The sequence below is a fragment of the Sciurus carolinensis genome, chromosome 17 (genome assembly GCF_902686445.1).
Source record: "Sciurus carolinensis chromosome 17, mSciCar1.2, whole genome shotgun sequence".
NCBI classification, from domain to species: Eukaryota; Metazoa; Chordata; class Mammalia; order Rodentia; family Sciuridae; genus Sciurus; species Sciurus carolinensis.
In genome coordinates, this window is record NC_062229.1 from 17,943,494 (window position 1) to 17,966,219 (window position 22,726).

General features: G+C 42.2%; 2 protein-coding genes across 2 annotated transcripts in view; one reads left to right on the forward strand and one right to left on the reverse strand.

Annotated features, from left to right (window-relative positions):
- The first annotated feature begins 1,884 nt into the window (after positions 1 to 1,884).
- On the forward strand, positions 1,885 to 2,814 carry LOC124968158 (olfactory receptor 7A17-like). The gene has a single exon (XM_047530475.1). It carries the CDS (start codon positions 1,885 to 1,887, stop codon positions 2,812 to 2,814), a length of 930 nt encoding a protein of 309 aa, XP_047386431.1.
- Positions 2,815 to 6,542: 3,728 nt separating this feature from the next.
- LOC124968159 (olfactory receptor 7A17-like) overlaps positions 6,543 to 22,726 on the reverse strand; it is a 67,196-nt gene continuing 51,012 nt past the window's right edge. Inside the window, exon 4 of the mRNA XM_047530476.1 lies at positions 6,543 to 7,524. Coding sequence (XP_047386432.1) covers positions 6,543 to 7,524 — 982 coding nt within the window. The remainder of the gene's footprint in view (positions 7,525 to 22,726) is intronic.

Here is a 22,726-nt window from a genome sequence, read left to right on the forward strand (position 1 = left end):
TCTGCTGTGTGCATCTTACACTGTGATGGCAAAGGAAGAGTGGCAGGGAGCAAGTGCATCTGTGGCAGAACGTCCACAGGAGTGCATCTTGTGAAGGAGGACAGAGGGCCAGGAAGTTGCAGAATTCTAAAGACATTCATGTGGAGTGAGCGGTCCTCAGAGCCAGGGTCCCTGAGCTCATATATTCCATGTTGGGAACAGTCCTTTAACATGGTGAGCTCATTTTGCTAGTATTTGTTGGGGATTTTTACATCTGTGTTCATCAAGGACCCAAGCCTCTATTTTCTTTCCTTGTACAGTTGTTATCTGGCCACAGTCACACTGTGACTTTTATAATGCAGGTATCTGAATCCTAAATAACAGATATTAGGAGGGATCCACAGGATGTTATTTAAATCAAAATACTGCATGATTCCAGTACATGATATGTAAAGGTGTCAACCTCATGGACACCTGCAGCAGCGTGCTGTCAGGGACAGCAGGAAGGAAGTGGGCTGCTTTTGGTGGATATGAAGTCAGGGTTACATAGGATCATTCATTTCCAGACACCTGCTGTGCAACACAGGGCCAGGCAGTAACAAAGGACACTGTGCACTTAAAGCTCTGCTATGAGGACAGAGCTCATGCTCATTGTTCTTCCCATAGAAAACAACATGCAAACAAAACAGCCAAGCCCACTCTGGGAGGTGAGGGATGTGTCTATAGCGTTGATTGGGTGAGGGGCACCAGGTCCACATGTGTCTGAACTCACCAGATTGTGCATATTATGTACATGCAGTTCTTCAGATATGACTACCCTCCAGTAAAGCTGGTTAAAACAGAAGACAAGGAACGTGTGGACAGAGGACCCTCTGCACCTTGAGGATCACAACCTCTCAGCAGTGTCAGGGAGGCCACCTCCTTCCTCCCCATTCTCAGTCTAGGTCCCTCCTCTGTCTCCTCCTGTTGGCTCTGGTGGCCACCGTGGCTGGGTTTTGAAACAGCATCACCTGCAGGGACTTTGCACTGCTCACTCCTCCAGCCAGGACACACACTCTGCAGTCAATCTCACTGATTCTCATTTCTTCCTTGAGATATCCACTCAAATGTCATCTTGTTAGCCTGTCTTACCTGTGCCCATAAAAAATAGCACCTCCATCCATCCACTCTTCTCTTACCTGCCCATGTTTGCTTTATAACAGTTATTAACAACTGATTATAAAACTCATATCTTTTATGAAGGTTTTTTATTCTTAATATTTTTATCAGTGCCTTATAGCTGCACATAACAGTGGGGTGCATTTTGAGATAATCACACATGCATGGAATATACTTTGTTCCATTTCAGTTCCTAGTACCTTCTGCCCTTTTACCCTGCTTTACTCCACTGGCCTTGCCTCCATCTATTGATTGTTTTTTATAAATTGTTACTTTATATGGATATACAAAGGTAGAATTCACCAAGTCTTTTTAATATTTTAACTGGTGATGTACTTACGGGATGCTGTGTGATGTTTAAATGCATGGATTGTTTGTATAAAGTTAAAATGTATCTGCTCAAACATGTATCATTCCTTTATGGTGAAAACTCTCAAAATTCTCTCCAGTTCCTGGTTTTCACTCTATTGCTACAGACATATATTTTTTCTGCTTGAATATATTGTACATACTTTTATTTTAAAGACTCACTGCCTAGATGTTGCCAGGAACTCAGTCGGACCCAACTTACATCCCACAAGTTCATAAAGGAATAGTTCCTTAAAACTATAGAACATGTGATACAGAGATGACAGGATGCAGAGGGACAGGAATTGCTGGTTAGAAATGGCAGGGGATGCTTTAAAGCGAACCAGATAGAAAAAATAATGATGTTATTTTTCTCTTTCCTATTGTCAATCAAAGCACATGGAACCACAAAATAATACACAAATTTCAGTATTTCTTCTCCTGGGACTTTCAGAGGACCCAGAACAGCAACCCCTCATCTTTGGGCTTTTCCTCTCCATGTACCTGGTCACTGTGCTGGGGAACCTGCTCATCATCCTGGCCACAATCTCAGACTCCCACCTGCACACGCCCATGTACTTCTTCCTCTCCAACCTGTCCTTTGTGGACATCTGCTTCACCTCCACCACCGTCCCAAAGATGCTGGTGAACATCGAGACACAGAGCAAGGTCATTTCCTATGCAGGCTGCATCACACAGATATACTTCTTTGCAATATTTGTAGTGTTGGACAACCTCCTTCTGGCTGTGATGGCCTATGACCGATATGTGGCCATCTGTCACCCACTGCACTACATGGCCATCATGAACCACAGGCTCTGTGGATTGCTAGTGCTGGCATCCTGGATCACTAGTGCCCTCAATTCCTTATTGCACAGCTTAATGGTGTTGCGACTATCCTTCTACACAGACTTGGAAATCCCCCACTTCTTCTGTGAGCTTAATCAGGTGGTCCACCTTGCCTGCTCTGACTTATTTCTCAGTGAGGTGATGATTTATCTTGCAACTATGCTACTGGGTGGTTGTCCCCTTGCTGGCGTCCTTTACTCCTACTCCAAGATAGTGTCCTCTGTCCGTGCAATCTCATCAGCTCAGGGCAAGTACAAAGCCTTCTCCACCTGTGCATCTCACCTCTCTGTGGTCTCCTTATTTTATTGCACCCTCCTTGGAGTGTATTTTAGTTCTATTGTGACCCAAAATTCACAGTCAATTTCAACAGCCTCTGTGATGTACACTGTGGTCACCCCCATGCTAAACCCCTTCATCTACAGTCTGAGGAATAAGGACATCAAGAGCGCTCTGAGAAGACTCTTTGGAGGGAAACCGTGAAAGCCCTCATTCTCCTGAGTCTTAACAGTGATGTTGATCACTTGTTTCAAAGTCTCACAGGAGGAAATTACACTATTTTGATCAGATGGTGATCTGATCACCAGAGTTATATTTCTTTTTCAACTTCTCTTAAAAGTTATGTAACAAGCCAGGCACAGTGGTGCACATCTGTAATTCCAGCATTTCAAGAGGCTGAGGCAGGAGGATCCCAAGTTCAAAGCCAAACTCAGCAACTTTTCAAGGCTCTGAGCAGCTTAGTGAGACCCTGTCTCTAAGTAAAATATAAAAAGGGTTGGAGATGTGGCTCACTGGTTGAATTCCCCTGGGTACAATCCCTAGTACCAAAGGGGAAAAAATTGTTATGTAACTCTCCTTGCTCAGTTTTATGCCCTCTCTGTCATGTGAAGAGTGTTCCCCTCTATCCTTTGCATACTTCCTCAAAGGTGCTTTCAATCTTGGATCAGAAACATTGGAAATTCCCATTTATCTCATGGCACCACTGAGATATATATTTCATTTGTGGGTGAGTAGTTCTTAAGAACATTGTTCTCAAATGACATAAATCACATTGTTACTTTTTTGTTGTTGTTAGCAAAAAACACGGTCATTGTAGGAGTGCCAGGCTATCTCAGGTTCAGGTAAGGTCCACGGAGTCAAGACCCCAGACTCTAGGAGTTGGGTGAAAGCAGGCTTGTGGCGAGCAGCCTGCAAACTCGTTTATTGCAGGCCTAACCATACATTTTATAGACTTTTTGCCCAATCACAATGTACCACGGGGGATCAGATCACCAGGCCCCTATACAGGTTCCCTTGGTAACACTAGGTCAATTTGGGGGCAGTTGTTTACTTTCCTAAGTGGCCAGAGCTGAAGGCTCCTCTCCACAGGTTTTCCTGATGGGCATGAATGTGCGAAGGTTTTCCTTTTACACACTTGAGATGTTCACTGCTGCTAGCCAAGACTTAGGATTTCTCCCAACAGGTCATGTGTTGAACTCATCCTATGAGAAAACCACACTTGACAACCAAGCTCATTTGTAACTTTGCCACCAGCAGAAACCCGAGGACCACAGCTATGCACAGGGGCATCAGCATCTCAACGGCTCTTCCTGCTGACGTGCATTCTGACAGACCAGTGTGCTTCAAGACTGAGCATCGGCTTTTCTTCTCCGGGTCAGAGGTCTGTTTTCTTACTCAGCTTGGTGCCCACAGTCTGCACCACAATCTCTGCCCAAAGAAACTGATTGGCAAATACATATCCCCAAGTGAAGTCCGTATGGAAAGACAACTTGGAAACGATAAGTCTCTTTGGCCTCCGCATCAGAAAGGACTTCCAATAGGAATGCAGGACTCGCTCCCAGGGTAATGGCATGAATCCATTAACCCCTCTTCAAGCACCACCTCTCAAGAATGTCACAGTGATGGCATTTGAATTTCAACTTGATTGTGGAGGAGTCCTTCACTGCATAGAATTTTTCAAGACTTGAATCAACTTGGACTAGACTGCAAGCAGCCCCTCAGAGGACTCACTTTTATCTGGGTTTCAATTCCAACATTGCACACACCTCCCTTGTCCTGGCATCTCATTCAAGGATTGCTCTGTGTGGTATGTTTAACTGATAGAAATAAAGTGATACTCAGGGTGGGGCCAGGGAAAGGAGTCACATAAAAATTTTAAGTTGCAGACAAATAAGAAATTATACTGCATTTCTGTATGGTTTATCAAGCTGCCTAAATGCATTCTACTGTCATGTAAAACTCATTAGAACAAATTTAAAAAATTAAATAGAAAGAAAGATTCTCAGTCATGAATTCTTGATCCAGAAATTACAATGTTGTCTGAAAAGTAAAAACAAAAAATAAACTCTCATAATATATGTTGTATTATTAAACAAAAGATAACTTCTTACTTTAAATATAACCAAGGGATTGTGGAAGATGGTTGTCCCTATGTAAGTGGATATCGCTCATAGAATAGCAATTTCATTTGTGAACTGCCTGATCAGTGCATTATAGTCATACATAACCGTGGTGTTCACTTTGACATATTTGTACACTCATGGAATATAATTTGTTCTACCTCAATCCCCAGTACTTCCACATTCCCTCTTCTCCTCCCTTGTCCTCTTTCCTCTACTCTGCTGGTCTTCCTTCTCTTTATTGCTTTTTTCATTACTGCATTATAGATATACATAAAAGTGGAATCTTCATGATATATTTATACATGTACATAGCATAAATTGACTAATTTCTAATTAAGCTAATTTTTTTAAAAACCACACCCACACATATATAATATCATACCATATCCCATAAATTGGTGCAATGATAATTTTTTTACATAAAACTTTTATTTAAAGTTCATGTCAAAAACATTGTTAATGTAATAAAAAGCAAATGAATAACTGGTGGAAATATGTGATTTGTAGTGTGTTTTGGAAATCAGCCTAATCGCAGCAACCACATACTACCTATATACATCCCAGAACATGATGTAAGTCTCAAATATGCAGAATAACAAAGGCCCAGAATCAGCCTAAGTGTATCACCTTTCCTTCATGAAAAAGAAAATGTGGCAAATATACACAGGTGGTATTGTTCCGCCACAAAAAGAGTGAAATCCTGACAGGCACTGTGGCGTACGCCTGTCATCCCAGCAGCTCAGCACTGCTGCTGAGACAGGAGGATCGTGAGTTCAAACCCGGCCCTAAGCAACTCAGAGACCATGTCTCTAAATAAAATACAACATAGGGCTGGGGTGTGGCTCAGTGGTTAAGCATCCCTGGGTTCAATGCCTGTTACCAATTTAAAAAGAATAAAATCCCTTCATGGTAGCAACATGCATGGGCTTGGTGCACAGTGAGCAGGTGACAGAAGTCCAACAGAGGGAGACAAGTGCTGCATGTTTCCCCGGGTGTGCTGAAGTAAGAAATAAACAGGGTCCTCAAAACCAGAGTAGCTATTGTTGAAAGTTTGGAAGAGTGGGTGGAGGGTGGGTAACAGAAGCTGCATGCAAATAATGCACACTGTGCAGACAGACACACAATAACATGGCAACTGAAATGGCTAGTCAAGCACAAAAATAAATAAAACACTTCCATCAAGGATACCACATTGCCCTTCTACAGCCACATCCACCACCTCCCTCCCCTTGCCCAACCCCCAAGGACCACCCATCTGTTTGCTATTCTACCTTGCCCTCATGTAGTAATGCTATCTAGAGTATAAATCAGCTACTGGGGAAATGCTGAGCCAATGTCCGGGGGCCTGGTTCCCCTGAGTGCAGCAGGCACTGTGGACACTGTGGTGAACAGAGGCAGCTCCCCACACTGAGCACGCCACACATGGCCAGCTGGGTAACACAACCCGGGTTGTCAAGTGTGGGATTTTTTCCATAGGATCAAAGCTTATTTTCATTTTTATTCAAACATAAGGAAAATCATTTGGTGTGATTTGTGTCATTTAAGATGAAATTATTCTTAAAAATACATCCTTTAGGTTAATTAGGAATATCTAAGTATTTCTGATACAAAGATGGCAATTACTGGGGAAAGTTAGAAAATATCACAGTGGAGAGGACCAGATGTCAGAGAGTGGAGACTGCAGTAAAGAAACATGGAACTGAATTGTATGGAGAAACTGAAACTTAGGAATAGAACACAAGGAGCAAGTTCTGCTTCCACCTGCTGATGAGGACTCAGGTTCTGGCTCTGAGGCTCTGAGCCCTGTAATTATGGGCACATCTTCAGTCTCAGCACAACTGATGATTTCATATATTCTCTCTCACAGAGTCTCCTCAGAGCACTCTTGAGGTTCTTATTCCTCAGACTGTAGATGAAGGGGTTCAGCATGGGGGTGACCACGCTGTACATCACTGAGGCTGTTGCAGTAGAGCGTGAGTTCTGGGTCACAGCAGAACTGAGATACACACCTAGGCTCGTACAATAAAATAAGGAGACCACAGAGAGGTGAGAAGCACAGGTGGAGAAGGCTTTATACCTGCCCTGAGCTGAAGAGATTGCACGGATGGAGGAAACAATCTTGGAGTACGAGTAAAGAAGGCCAGTGAGGGGACCACCAGCCAGCAAGACCGCAGCAACATACATCACCACCTCATTGACAAAGGTGTCAGAGCAGGCAAGGTGGACCAGGTGATTAAGCTCACAGAAAAAGTGGGGGATTTCCACATCAGTGCAGAAGGAGAGCTGCAACACCATTAAAACTTGTAACAGGGAATAAAGAGCACTCATGATCCAGGACACCAGAACCAACAACCCACATCGCTGGGAGTTCATGATGACCATGTAGTGCAGAGGATGGCAGATGGCCACAAAGCGGTCATAGGCCATCACAGTCAGAAGAAAAATGTCCAGCCCTGCAAAGAGTATGGAAAACTGCATCTGGGTGATGCAGCCTGCATAGGTAATGGCCTTGCTCTGTGTCTGGATGTTCATCAGCATCTTTGGGATGGTGTTGGAGGTGAAGCAGATGTCCACAAAGGACAGGTTGGAGAGGAAGAAGTACATGGGCGTGTGCAGGTGGGAGTCTGAGATGGTAGCCAGGATGATGAGCAGGTTCCCGAGAACAGTGACCAGGTACATGGAGAGGAAAAGCCCAAAGATGAGGGGCTGCAGTTCTGGGTCCTCTGAAAGTCCCAGCAGAAGGAATTCTGAAATTTGTGTCTCATTTTCTGGACCCATAGAGTTGATGTAACTAAAAAGAGAGAGAGAGAGAGAGAAAAGAGACATGATGTGATAATGTAACAATACCATGACATAAAGGCTATCATTCATGTTCCACAGTCAGGACACAAATTTCTGTGTTTTGTGTTTGAATCTGTTCCCCTCGGGGGATTCCCTTGTCACCTATGATTTAGAATTCCAGTATCAATTTTAGCTTTTCCCCAGAAGTTTATCTATTCAAAAGTTTGAAATTTTTTTCATGCATTTGAGGAACACAATCTAATGGTGACCGTGTTCCAGGCACTGTCAAGTCATGGCAGAGTAAAACTGAAAAAAACAAACAACAATTTTAAAAGTCCAAGGTTCCTAAGTCTAATGAGGGAGAAATAGTACGAGCAAATATAAGGAGGTAGGAAACTAATCATGTGATGTGCCATAAGTTGGAAGGGAATAAAGCATCTATGAGGGAGAAAGTAGAGAGGGAGCTACTTTGTCTTGCGTGCTTGGCTAAGACAAGCAGATAGGTGACACTTGCCCAGAGACGCCCAGGCAGAGAAGGAGGGAGCCAGAAAATATCTGCAGAAGTGTGCAGCAGTGAACAGCCAGGGCAAAGGCCCTGAGTAAGGTACTTGTTTCAGATGTTCAAAGTCAACAGGGTCCCATGTGACATGCAGGATTAGCAGGAGGGAGAGGGACGTGAGTGGGTATCAGAAGAACCAAGTGGTCCCGGTGCTGTGCATATATCACAGCATTTGCATTTTAAGTTGTCCACCAAGCGACTTGAGAGTGGAAAGCCACCTTTGTCATTTCCTCCATCACCTTATGACCTGGGCTCTGCACTTTGAGTAACCGTTTAGACTATGTTGAGCCCAGGTCCCCTTTCTGTTTGTCCTCCTCCAGCCTCTAAAGACACAGACACACAAACACACACACCACTTAAAGGTAAGCCCTGTGCCGGAGTCTCCTGGGGCCATGTTAATACCATTCCCACAACCAGACACTCTATTAGAAAGCAATGGACACCAGACAAGCTTTTGAGACCAAATTATCTTTCTTCAAATAGATAGACAAGTGGTACCCAGAAATTCCAGTTTGTGAATATTTGGTACACATGAAAACTTGGAGCTTCCTTTCACTATGGCCATTCTGCACCCTGTGCTTAAAGAGATATAAAACAACAGGGGCTGGGGTTGTGGCTCAGTGCCAGAGTACTTGCCTGGCCTGCAAGGGTCCCTGGGTTCAATCCTCAGCACTGCAAATGAAAGAAAGAGGAGGAGAGAAAGAGAAGGGAAGGAATATATAAACCTGCTCAATAAACTTAGATGTTAAGTTGCCCTAGGCAGGAAGAAGGCATGGAACCTCAGGTGGTCCCCCAGAGCTGATGGGAATGAAAAAAATGAACAGTTTCTGACAACATTTCAAGTCCAGTCATGTCTTCTTGAGGACTAGAAACCAATAAGAAAGCAAATGATCAACAGATGTCTCAAAAGGCAAGTGTTATCATCTTTTTGGTACCATGACACCTACACCACAGGATAAGCAAAAATATTTTAAAAACCAAGGGCAAAGAGAAGAAAAAAAAAATAAAAGAAAATACATAAAGCACAACAGAAATTGTACATATTGATATGAAGCGTTCCTGTGCCATTCAATACTGTTTTGACTTACTGGAGTTTTATGTTTAATTCATTTTTTATGGACACAGTAATAGTACATATTTGACATATAGAATGTGGGGTTTCAATACCTGTATACATTGTATAATGAATGAATCAGGGTGTCCATATCCATAAATAGCTCAAGTATTGATAATTTCATTGTGCTAAGATTACTGAAAACCCTCCCTTATAGGAACTTGGAAATACTCTGAGCCACCCTTCTGGCGATGGAATACCAACATTTCCTCCACATATCTAACTGTAACTTGGTATCCATTGATCAACTCTGCCCCCTCCTTGGGCCCCTTACCCCCCCATGTTGGAAACTACTCTTCTACTCTCTACTCCTAGATCAATATTTTTAGATTCCACAGCGAAAACCAACTAGATTTGTCATTCTGTGAAATAAGCCAGACCCACCAAGAAAATTTCCAGTTGGGTTTTATGTGCACAATAGCAGATGAAACCGGTCCCTTTCTTGACTTTCTTGTGTGGTGTATTTTTTGTTTTATTCACAGTCTTTCAGTTTTGAATTCCTAGGACAAAACCAAGGAGCACATCTAGCTCTGGTTGTGGTCTTCATCTAATTTTCAATGACCTTTTAAGACCATATTCTATAAAATCTTACACACGTAAAATTTCTATCCTTTTCCATTGAAAAACATCCTGCTTAAGACTTAGCCCCAAGGGCATTACATCAGGCACACAGTTCTTCCCTCATACTGTGTCCATATTGTGGTTCAATACCCACATGAGCAGACTGCACCAGATTTGGTCACATGTCTGTGTTCACAGCAGGATGCGAGCATGTGTTCATGGTATAGAACAAAGACACAGAAAAGCAGAAGTCATGAAATAAACCAAGGACAGCAGGGGACAGAACCAGGTTAAACTGAGGGGTTACAGAACAACTTTATTTAAAAATTGAAAGGAGCATCAGACACTAAGTGAATGAAGATATGTAACACCAATAAATTTCATAATTAAATGGGCAAGGATTTAGATGTAAAAGATTATAATGAGAATGTTCCTCAAATGCTGTGGCACACAGCAGGTGCTAAGTTACCATCTGTTGAATGAATAGGGAATTCTGCCTCACCCTTGATGCAGAAAATATGACAAAATCATATTTCTATGTTGTTGGAAATCCTCGATAGTTAAATAAAAACTGGCATAATTGCCTATCTACTTGGAAGAAATAAGGCAGTACCCTAGTTTACACATCTTACTAAAATTAAGAGGAATTAAAGACTTCAATATGAAAGTAAACAATATATGTTAGAAGGACATCAAGAAAGTGTTATATAAGTTCATGGGTAGACAAAATTATCTGAAGGCAAAAAAATTCAGAAGTGTTAAGATAGACATGTTTCACTAAATGAAATTTTAAAAACTTTTTATGGCCAAACACATCCCTCCAAAAGTCAAAAGAGAAATATTAATCTGAAAAATTCCATTGAAATGCTGATAACGATAGAAAATGGGTATTTGAAAATAACAAGTCGATCAAATGCTGCTCCATCTCAGATATAAGAAGTGCCCTCCCTTCACTCTCCATCCCTCCACGGCAATGCATCCCCCTCTTTTCCACCTAATTAATTGCCGAGGTCCTGGGACACATGCTCCACTTACACTGAAACCAGAGGGAGCCTCCCTCACCCTCTTCTGACGGGGCTGCCTTTGCCACCATGTCATTGTCAACAAGGACCTGGCACTGCTGAGCTCACTGCTCACTCCTCCTTCCACCATGGTAAACATAGATTCCAATGAGTTAATCAAATACTTCATCAACTACCACAGCGACCTCTCAGCTCTGGGTGGGGCTGGGTGGGCTCTCGATGAACTTAGGTACACATTCTTGGCTTCCAGCCTCTCCAACGCCTTCCTGCAGCCCCTGCTGGGCTCTCAGACTCACCTGGATGGGTTTCTGGATGGGAGGTCTACACATGAAAGTCCAAATTCCCCCCTGAATGGTTGATGATGAGGACTGAAACTGTTCCAGGCAAGACAGCAGGAAGGGCTCAAGCATCAGCACCCAAACCCGATGTAGGAGTCCAGAGTAAACCTCCAGCCAGTCCAAGGCTGCACAGGCTGGAGAACAAGGGCAGGAGAGATGTTATACAGCTCAGGGCTTCTGCTCATTAGGCACATTTCCAACACCAAGCACATCATTTCTCTGTAGGATGTTGCTCTACACCAAAAGCAATTTTTCTTACAGACTCTCTCTTCCCAATATATACCAGGGTAAATGTCAGGGGAAGAGTCTTTATTTTTCTTTCTCGTGAAATATTCTGCCTTCCAGAGATCTAACCTCCTAACGCCTTATCCAAGACCACACCTAAAGTTTTCTCCAAAGTCTGAAGGGACAAGACTGTCTTGTCCCATGAGCCCCCAAAGCCTGGCTTGTGTTTGTGACACAGCACTTGATATCTCCAGAAAATTTACTATTTCTCTCTTCAATGAGGGCATGAACTGTGTGATCCCTTGATAGAAAGCTGAGACTAATACATTACTTGGATTCAAAATACTCTAAAACAATTGAAAATACCATGTTTATGACCAAGTTAAGAGCTGTCATGTAACCATGTATTTATAGAACATTTGATAATTCAGACATAAAGTTATATTTTTATGCATGCTGCCCTGTGATTAGCAATTCATAAGAATTATGATCAATTTTTAAAGTAAAGTCCATTCTTGAATTGGACATAACTTTCCTATGTTCAATATTAATATATAATCAGTGTAACTCCACATCATGTACAATCACAAGAATGGGAATTTATATTGCATATGTGTATAATACATCAAAATACATTCTACAGTTATGTATAACTAAAAAGAACAAATAAACACTTAAAAGAACACTTAAGAACATTTAAAAGAATGTTATTTGAATTTTAAGAGGGATGCCAGCAACACACATATAATCCCAGAGACCAGCCAGGATGAGGAAGGAGAATTGTAAGTTGAAGGGCAGCCTAAAGAATTTTATAATATCCTCAGCAACTTAAACTCTGTCTCAAAATTTTAAAATAAAATAAAATGGGATTTAGCTTAATGGTAAAGTGCTTCTGGGCTCAATTCCTAACACCAAAAGAAAGCCTTTAAGAATGAATTAATTATTTAAATAAATAAAATAAAAAAGGAAAAGAAAAGAATATAGGGATTATATTAAGTGTAGAGATCACTTTGGCTACTCTGGGCATCCCTAATAATATTAATCATTCCAATTGATAAATACCAAATGTCTTTCCATTTGTCTGCAAATTCTTTAATTTCCTTTGCCAATGTTTACTAATTTTCATTGCATAATTAATTTGGTGAATTTATAAGTATTTCATTTACTTGGTTTTTGTTGCAAATGTAAGTGGGATTGTTTTGTTACTTTCTCTTTTGGTTAGTTGTATAGAAATGCCACTGTTTTTTGTATATTGATTTTGTATTCTGTGACTTTGCAGAATTCATCATTTCTAACGGTTGAAGAAATCTTTAGAGTTTTCTATGTATATGATCATATTGTCTGCAAATAGTAAAATATTTAATTTTCCTTTCCAAAAAAGTTCTTTTTTGTGATCTTCACTATTAGGATCCTCATTGCACATTCACAAGTAGGGGACTTTGAAGGGTTAAGTGATCTGCCCACTGGGTCCAAGGAAATTGGCATCTCAACAAGTGAACTTTAGATGAGACAAATATTCAGTCCATTAACAGAATGGAAAGGCCACAAGGACAAGGACCAGGTGCCTGGAAAATAATAGATGATCAATAAACATCTGGGCTCCACACACAAAAAATGAGAAATGTTTAAGGAGATGGGATGCTAATCACCCTGATTTGATCATTGATCATGGTATACACATTTTGTATTATCACAGTACCTACAAATGTGTATAAAATAGGCCAACTTAAAAATAATCTTTGACATATCATGTCATGTGTAAAGGGGAATTTGATTTCTCCTTTTCCAGTTTGGATTCCCTTATTATTTCTCTGGTCTACTTGCTTTTGCCTCAACTTCCAGTATTATGGTGAATAGGAATGAGTGGGCCCCTTTTCTTAATCCAGATGTTAGAGGTAAAGCTTCCATCCTTCCCCCTTTCAGTATGATGTTACCTGCAGGTTTGTCATTGTAGTCTTCATTGTTGAGGAATCTTTCTTCTTACCTAATTTGTTGCATTTTACTATAAAGGGATGTTGAATTTTATGTCCCTTCTGAATCTATCAAACTGACTGGATAGTTTTTGCCCTTCCTTCTGTTGACAGGAGGCTCCACATTTATTGATTTGATGTGTTGAACCATCCTTGCATTCCTGTGATACATTTCCCTTGATTGTGCTATAGACTCTATTTGACATACTGGTGGGTTTGGTTTGCTGGTATTTTTATTGAGGACTTTTGAATCTATCTTCATCAGGGATATTGCCCAGTAGTTTTCTGGGTCCTTGTCTGGTTTTGATGTGAGGTTAATGTTGACCTTATAGACTGGAGTTGGGTCTTTGATTTATTTTTGGAAAAGTTTGAAAAGGCTTGTATTCGCACCTCAAATATTTGTGAGAATTCAGAAGTGACACTGTTGGGACCTGGGCTTTTCTCAGAGGGGAGGCATCTTATTACTGACCCATTCTCCTCACTCCTTAGCAGACCATTCAGATTTTCTTTTTCAGATTTTCCCTTTCTTCCTGTTTCAATCTTACTTACATCTATTTCACTTCCATCATGTTCCCAAAGATACTGGTGAACATCCAGAGGCACAGAAAGTTCATTACCTAGGTGTCCTATATCACCCGAGTGTGTGATTTCAGTTTTGAGGTCCTGGACAAGTGAGTTCCTACTGTCATGGTCAGTAGCCATCTGCCATTCCCTGCACTGCACTGGTAGCCATCTGTCACTTGGTAGCCATCTGCCACTCCCTGCACTGCACTGTCCTCATGATCCCCAGACTCTATGCCTGACCTGCTCATCAGCGTGCAGTGAGCCCTTCCTGAGAGTCTGACTGGGTTACAGCTTTCTTCCTGCACAGACTGCACACACAGGATTTCCAAATCCTGCGCTACTTCTGTGTACTGCTCAGGTGTTCAGCTTTCCTGTTATGATTCCTTCAACAGTAACATCTTGCTACACATGGTGACAGGTGTCAAGGACTTTTTTCCTCTTGCTGGGATCCCTTTCCTCTTATTCTAAAAGTGTGGCTTCTGTCCTGCAGATTGCAACAGCAGGAGGGAAATACACCTGAAGTTCTCACCTCTCAGTTTTCTCCCTGGGAGTCAGTTCAGCTCCACCTGCACACACACCTCCTGGACAGGGGTGTTTGCCCAATCCTGTACTCCCTGGTCACTCCCATGGTGACCTCCTTTATCTTCACCCTGAGGGACAGGATCATGAGGAGGGTCCTGACAACACTTCTGTGTAGCCTTTGACCTTATGGTGACACTGACCCTGAGTCTGGGCAAAATGTGACCAAGAGTAATGGACAGGGCCCTTCTTGGTGGACTCCAATGCAGATGCTTGCTTAATGTGTTTAGTCACCATTTCCAAATATTTTTTGAAGGTGGTCTTCAAGTCTTTTGCGCATTTGGCATTTTTCTTCTTTTCAATTTCTAGGAGGAGGTAAATTCCTTATCAGATTTGTGCCATTTCCCAGTCAATGGCTTCCTTTTCCATTCTATGCCTTGAGTCGTTTGAGGAGAAAACTTGCACAATTTTGATAAAGCCCAATTTTTGTCATATAAAACAATGTGTTCTGCCATTATTAGTGCATTATAGTTATGCATGATATTGGGGTTCACTTTGGCAGAGTCATATGAGCATGGAATATAATTCACTCTGTGCCAGTCACCAGGGCTTCATCTTTCCCTGCCCTCCTCCCTCACCTGTTCCCCTTCTCTACTACTGGTCTTTTATTTGTTTATGGGTTATTTATAATTAGTATTTTATAGATATGCAGAAATGAAATTGACAGTGGTATATTCACATATGTACATAGCATAATTTGTTCAATTTTTCCCACCATTCCTCCCTTTTCCTGTCTCTCTCCCCACCCCAAACCTGTTCCTCTCCTCCACTGATCTCCCTTCCATTTTGGAGGGATTCCCTTCCTCCTTGTTTTCCCTTATGTTGCTTGAGTTTCTTCATGTGAGAGAAAAACTTCCAGAAGCATCTCACTTATTTCACTTAGCATGCTGTTCTCCAGTTCATCCATTTACAAGCTAGTGCCATTATTTCATTCTTCTTTATGGCTGAGTAAATCTCCACTGTGTGAAATGCCACATTTTCATTATCCATTCATCCTTTGATAGGCATCCAGGCTGGCTCCATAGCTTGGCTATGGTGAATTGTGCTGCTGTGAACATTGATGTGGCCTTGTCATTGTGCTATAGTGGTTTCAGATCTTTGAGACTTATACTAAGGAGTGGGACAGCTGGATCACGTGGTGGATCCCAGTTTTCTGAGGAATCTCCATACTTCTTTCCAGAGTGGGTAAACTCATTTGCAATCCCTCCAACAACATATAAGTGTATCATTTTTCCCACAACCCTGCCAGCATTTACTATTTTTTATATTCTTTATATTTTTAAATATTTTTATATTATTTATATTTATCATTATGATTGGAGTGAGATGAAACCTCATTATAGTTTTGATTTACATTTCCCTGATTGGTGGGGATGTTGAACATTTTTTTTTAATATTTGTTGGGTATTTATCTTTCTTTCTTTTTTTTTTGAGAAACATCTATTTAGTTCTTTTGCCCATTTATTAATTTGGTTTTATGGGAGTTTTGATGTTAAGTTTTTTGAGTCCTTTATATATTGTGGATATTAATCCCCTGTCTGAGTAGCAGGTGGCAAAGATCTCCTCCCATTCTGTAGACTCTCTCTTCAAAATCTGTTTCCTTTGCTGTGCAAATGATTTGAAATTTGATGCTTTCCCACTTACCGATTCTTGGTTTTATTTCTTGTGCTTCAGGGACTTTGTGGAGGAAGTCAGTGCCTGTGCCAACATGCTGGAGTGTTGAATCTGTGTTTTCCTCTAGCAGTTGCAAAGTTTGTGGTCCAATTCTTAGGTCTTCTCTCTACCTCAAGTTAAATTTTTGCGGGGTGAGAGAGGTGAAGTTTCATTCTTCTACATATGGACATCTATTTTTCCAGCACCATTTGTTAAAAAGCCTGTCTTCTCAGATGACATTAGGTCACTTGGAGGAAAATGGATGGGACCATTTTGTTAAGCAAAATAAGCCAAATTCAAGAAAGTCAAGGGTCACATATTTTCTCTCATATGTGGAAGCTAGAGAGGAAAAAGGAAATGAAAGGACAGGGTGGGGGTTCTCATGAAAACTGGAGGGAGAACAGTAGAGCAGAGGGAAAGGACCAAGGGGCGGGAGGAGGGAAGGGAAAGGGGAAATAAAGGAGAATGATATTGGCTAAATTCTGTTGTTAAACTGTGTGCATGCATGCATCTGTAACAACAAATTCCACCACCATGTACAGCTACGATGCACCCATTCAAACTATGGGGGGGCGCTGTTTCCAATATATATGTTTGTGGCACCTTTGTGGAGTATCAGATGACTCTATGGGGTTTGTCTATTTCTTCTCTTCAATACCATTGCTCTTCATGTCTGTTTTGGTGCCAATACCATGCCGTTTTGGTAACAACTATTGAATAAGAACTTTAGATTACATAGAGGGAAATGAGAGGGTGGGGGTGTGAAAAATGGTGGAATGAGACAGACATCATTATCCATTATGCAAATGGTGTGAATCTACATCATGCACAACCATAGAAATGAAAAGATGTTCCCCATTTGTGTACAATGAATCGAAAAGCAGTCCGTAAAAATATAAAAATAATTTAAAATAAAAGAATGGTCAATGGTCAGGCAATTAGGGTACAGGGCCCAAATTAAGGTCTTGTAAAGACCACACCAGGAGTAATCTTTAGAATCATCAATGGCCCCATGAGGCCTTTTTCAAATGTAAAGACCATGAGACTTGCAAGTAGAAACTTTCCAACTCCTTTGTCCCAGGTTGGGGGCAAAATGGAAGGTGGCACTGATCCTGATGGGAGTTACAGGAGGATTAAAGCTCAAAGGCTGAAGGACGTGGCCAACGGCTTTGGTACTTCTTCGATGCCTGTTCAACATAGATTTTGGTCAATGCTCATATCAAAAACATAGAAGCCCTAGTCTGGCACACCAAAAGGGTTTTCCTGCTCTCAGTTCCCCTCCTGCATTGTGGGAGTTCTATCTCTTCTCTTCTCACTGAAATAAATCCTACTCTGTTTATTCTTGCCTTCCATTTTTGTCTGTGGATTTTATTTTTCAAATTTGTGAGACATGAACCCAGAAGGAAATTGGTAAAGCCCATAGCCTGCAAAACCCCTCTATCAACAGAAACAGGAATCTGGTTTCATCCTGATAGAGACAGACAGATGAGGATGGTGGGAACAGGAGGCGAAGGGAATAATTCTTTAAAGTGGGCCCCCTGTGCAGATCCCCCACATTTTTCTTCTCCAAGAAGCAATTTACCTGCAGCCCTGCTTGGCCTAAGTGAACAGGATATGTCATATTCCTCAGCCAACTACCTGTTATTTGCAGGAGAAATTCAGGCCTGAAATAATGTCAACAAGAGGAACCCAAGTTACCCTGAAGGGGGAGACATTTGTGACCCTTTTCACAAACCAGATCCCAGAACACAGGGAGATAAGGATAATTCCTCCTAACCATAACTCTGTAAGAATTTATGGTTAAGTATCCAATTAGAATTGTCAGCAGGGGCCAAGGTGACCTAGAGTTGTCATGGCAGTGGGGACTTGAAAGTCTGATGCCAGCCTGCTGTCCATCAAAAGTCAAGAGGTACACCTGGGCAGGACTCTCTGGAAACTTCTCTAAGACCCCCAACAAAACTGGAGTGCAGGTGAGGCATGCTGTCTGTTTCCTCCATGAGAGGACCCACTCTTTCCCTTGAGAGGTTATTGAAGGATAGGAAAAGGGAAAGGGGACACTCTCAAGCAGGTCATCGTTTTAACTGTACTGATTCAAGGGGCACAGTGTGTAACAATCACCAAATGTATATAGAGAGAGTGCAATAATCTAATCAGACTACTTACCATTTCTACCTTCTTAACCATTTTTTTGATTAATACTTTAAACTTGTGCATATTTATGGGACACAGTTTGATTTTTTAATATGTATATATGATATGCACTGATCAAATCAGGGTGACCAAAATTTTCATTCCTTTATCATTACTTCGTGTTTGGAGACTTCAAGCTCCACTCTTCTAGTTATTTATAGAATATATAATAGGTTATTGAAAACCACAGTCACCCCACTGTGCTGCAGGAAACTAAAACACATTCCATTGAACTGTGCTTTGGTGCCCATTATCCTACCCCCGTATCTGCCTCCTTACCACCCAGCCTGGTCGTAATTCCCATGGACAACTCATCTGGGGAAGAAGACACAAACGAGTATGTATACTGCTTCGTCCACCTACCTGTTAGTTCAATGATTTAACACCATAAAAAGGGCGAGAGGCTCAGCTTGGCTTTGATAACAACATCTCAGATCCCAACATCTTCATATAAAGAGAGGAGTCCCCCCAACATTACATGTGGGCTGCAGGCTACTGACTCTGACCCAGCTGTGCTCTGCTCAGTGTACATCACCATTTGGGGAAGCCAGCTGAGGAACACCCCCAGGCAAGAGGCGCTCCCCTTCCTAACAGAGAGGAAGATGGAAGTGATAGACTCTCACGACGCCTCTGCAGGGCTTGTCTCCCCACATTCTATAAATTAACCCATGTCACATGTGTCAATCAGGTTCTCCAGAGAATCCAAACCAACAGAAGACAGACAGATAGATAAACGATTGACAGATAAAGATGGAGATGGAGATATAGGATTGACTCACACAGTCACAGAGGATGAGTATTTCTACTGTGGCTTCTGCAAGCTGGAGACAAGAGATACAAAGCAGATTACTCAGACCTAGAAGCTGAAACCCTCAGAACCAGATTGACCAAGAGACCAGCCCTCAGTTCTAGGCTCAAAGCCCAAGAGCTCCAGAGGCGGCTGATGCCAGTCCCTAATGCCAACTGCTGAAGAAATGGAAGTCTGATGTTTGACAGCAGCAGCAGGAGAGAATGAGCCCTGCTCCCAAAGGAAGAAGCAGTCTCCCCTTCCTACACTTTCTGGTCCCATTCAGGGCCCAGGCACTTACCTGGTGTGGCTAATGTTCAGGGTGGGTCTTCCTCACTCAGTGTGCAGACCCCCACAGCACTCTTCCCTGGAATGGGCCTTCCAGACACACCCATAAGGAATTTACCAACCCTCCAGGCATCCCTGCAAGCCAATCGAGTTGACACCCAAGTTTAATCATCCACTCATCCGAATCCAGAGGCCCTCAAGGGACATGCACTCATATCAGGTGGGACTCTGTCATGGCTCAAAGTGGTGTCAGGGGGACACATTCTTCCTACAGAAAAGAGGAGCTATACGCAATTGTGAGACATAAAACAAATGCTAAATGGGGCAGAAACAGAAAAGACAAGACATTTCTAATGACATCAATATTTGTGAATCACATGCTCCAGACTTGCAAGAAGGAGGAAGAGAAGGATCAGAGGAATCACTTGATGCAACCCAAAACAACAGCTTTGCAGATCTTCCCAACAACAGAACATAGTAAAGCAACTTAGAAGAGGCTGAAAACCCTTACTGTGCCTGCTTGGATCCCTCATGAGTGGGTCAGAGATGGCACCCATGAGTCCAACACAGCATAGGGTAGTGGACTCAGGTTCAGAACTGCCCACCTGGGTCCTGGGACCATGTCCCCTCCTCCACCACGCTCTGTCTCCCGGGAGCAGGTCAATGCTGCACTCACTTCCTGTGCCAGGAAACCCTTGTGATGTCACAGTGACCTGAGCCAATGAGGAGCAAGGTGATGCTCACAATGGCTGCTATCTGTGGAGCATCTGCTCTGGGCAGGTCATTTCCTGTGGGCTCTAACCTACAACTTAACTCACACAGTAACTCCAGGGAGAAGGGGGAATCTACCGAGTTTGTATATAAGGAGCCAAGGTCTGTAAGTTTGATTTCCTGATATGGAGGACATATACAAGAGGCAAGCGTCAACGTTTCTAGGCAGAAGCTGAGCTACTGAGTTCACATCTGACCACCTAAGATCAGAACGGAGGTGGGTGGAGGTGTTCATGGTGGAGAAGGCCTTGGAATTCTTGCACTTGACTCTGACACTGGATAACAGCCTCGGTGCTCAGTAATGGAACTACCATGTGATCTGGCAAATCCCACCAGTGGATACTCATCCAAAATTAATGAAATCAGTATTTCAAAGAGATACTTCCATATCTATATTCTTTTAAGCATTATTCGAAATAGCTAAAATCTGTATTCCACCTAAGCGTCCATCAACAGATGAATGAAGAAAGGAAATTTGGCACATATAAACTATGAAATATGATTCAGCCATAAAAATGGATGAAATTCTGTCATGTGCAACAAAACATATGGAACTAACAGGTCATTTTATTACATGAAATTAGGCAGATGCAGAAAGACAAATGCCACCTGACCTCACTCAAAATGCAGAATCTAATTTTTTGGTCGGGGTGTACTGGGATTGAACCCAGAGGTACTTTTATCACTGAGCCACATCTCCAGACATTTTTATTTTTCGTTTTGAGACATGGTTTAGGTTTAGGGCCTCACTAAATTGCTGGGGCTGGCCCCAAACTTGTGATCCTCCTTCCTCAGCCTCCCAAGTCCCTGGGATTACAGGTAAGTACCACCATACATGGCAGAATCTAAAATTTTATAGAAGCAATGATTAGAATAGCAGTAAGGAGGGGGTGGGTAGGTTTGGGGAGGGGAGATTGGGGAAATGTTGGTCAAAGGATACAATATTTAGTTAGGAGGAACAAAATAAGAGATCTACTACTGCATACCATGGTAACCACAGTTAACAATATATTGAAATCTTGAAAAGAACCAAGAGTGGATATTGAGTGTTCTCGCCACAAAAATGATAACTATGTGAAGTGATATGTACATTAATGAGCTATATTTAGTATTTCAAATATATATACATAAATGTACACATCAAAATATTATTGTTTATGCTGTAAAGGAACACAATTTTGTCGGTAAAAAAAGAATGGTCAATAGTAACTGGAGATTGGTTACGCATGCTCAATTTCTACCACCCTGACCGCCCAAACCATAATCTGCATTCAAACAAGATCCCCAAGTGATATTGGGGAAGTTCTGGTCTGGAAAAGTCTTTCTCAAACTCCCCACTGTTGACCTTGGTGCTAGACACCACATGTCAGGGTACTCTGCAGAATGCTGGGCCGCATCCCTGACTTCAGCCCACCAGCTACAGCACCAAGTTGGGCTCAGGGAGTTAGGAACCCAAATTCCTCCAGACACCAGCAGTGTCTCGAGGGGGCAGCATCACCCTGGAGGAGGAGCACAGCCCTGGAGGAGGAGAACTGGGAACACCGTGGCTGATATTCACTCTTAATCAGTTCATAACATTGGGAGGATCTCTTCGTTTCTCTCTGCCCTACTTGTGCAACTGTAAGACAAGTCCCTAATATGACAGACAAACGTAAAAATTAAGTTGCAAGGATTTAATTGCAAGGATTGCAAGATTCTAACTTGAATACACAGTACACAAAAATATCACCTATATCTCTTATTAAATGTTTCATAAATATTAATGACCATGCTTATCTGTGTTCTGAGCATGAACCACCTAACTGTTTTGCAAAAAGCATCATGAAGCCAAGAGTGGTAGCGATTTCTCATGGTTTTATACCAAACGAACAGGGTTCTCTTCCTTGAAGAAGAGGGGAGAGAAAATTTCTGAAGATATCAGGAGCTGTGTCCCCTCTGCAAGCCAGGGCTTTGGAGTCCAATGAGTCGGAAACCTCAGACTTTGGAGGACATTGTAACTAAGCAACAGCAGAAGTGCTGAGGAGATTGGATTTCCAGAGGGCAGGAGGCTTCATGGAGAAAGTTAAAAAGACTGAATTCACCTGATTTCTAACCTGGTCTCTTGAGAACATGGAATGAGCAGGACAATTTTCCTTTCTGCTCAGACCAAAGTCCACAGGGAAGTCACGTGCTCAGGGGATGGAGTAACAAGAAAACAGTGTACCTGATGAACAGGACAGGGAGCTATAAATAGATGCTCTGGCAATATCCCACAGAGAGTAAACCAGCGCCTCACTCCTTCCTCCTGTCTTGTCTGGGGACAGAGCTTCATTCTCCATCTTTAACCATCCAGACCAGAATCCAGACTTCCACAAGGAGACCTTCTTCCCAGAGGCCCCATCCAGGTGAGTCCTAAGACCCCAGCAGGTTCTGCAGGCAAGAATCTGCAAGAAGAAAAGTCTACAAAATTTACCTGAGGTCACCTGAGAACCAAGCCAGCCCAGCCTAGAGCAGAGAGTTACTGTGCTTGTTTTCTTGTCTAATTTGCAATGTGTTTCCTATGTTAAAAAGAGAGCAGTGTGTTTTGTAGACTGTGCAATGCAGGCAGAGAT

What these genes read in the sequence shown, in the direction of transcription:
- LOC124968158 (XM_047530475.1), top strand. Translation starts at nt 1,885, where the DNA reads ATGGAACCACAAAATAATACACAAATTTCAGTATTTCTTCTCCTGGGA.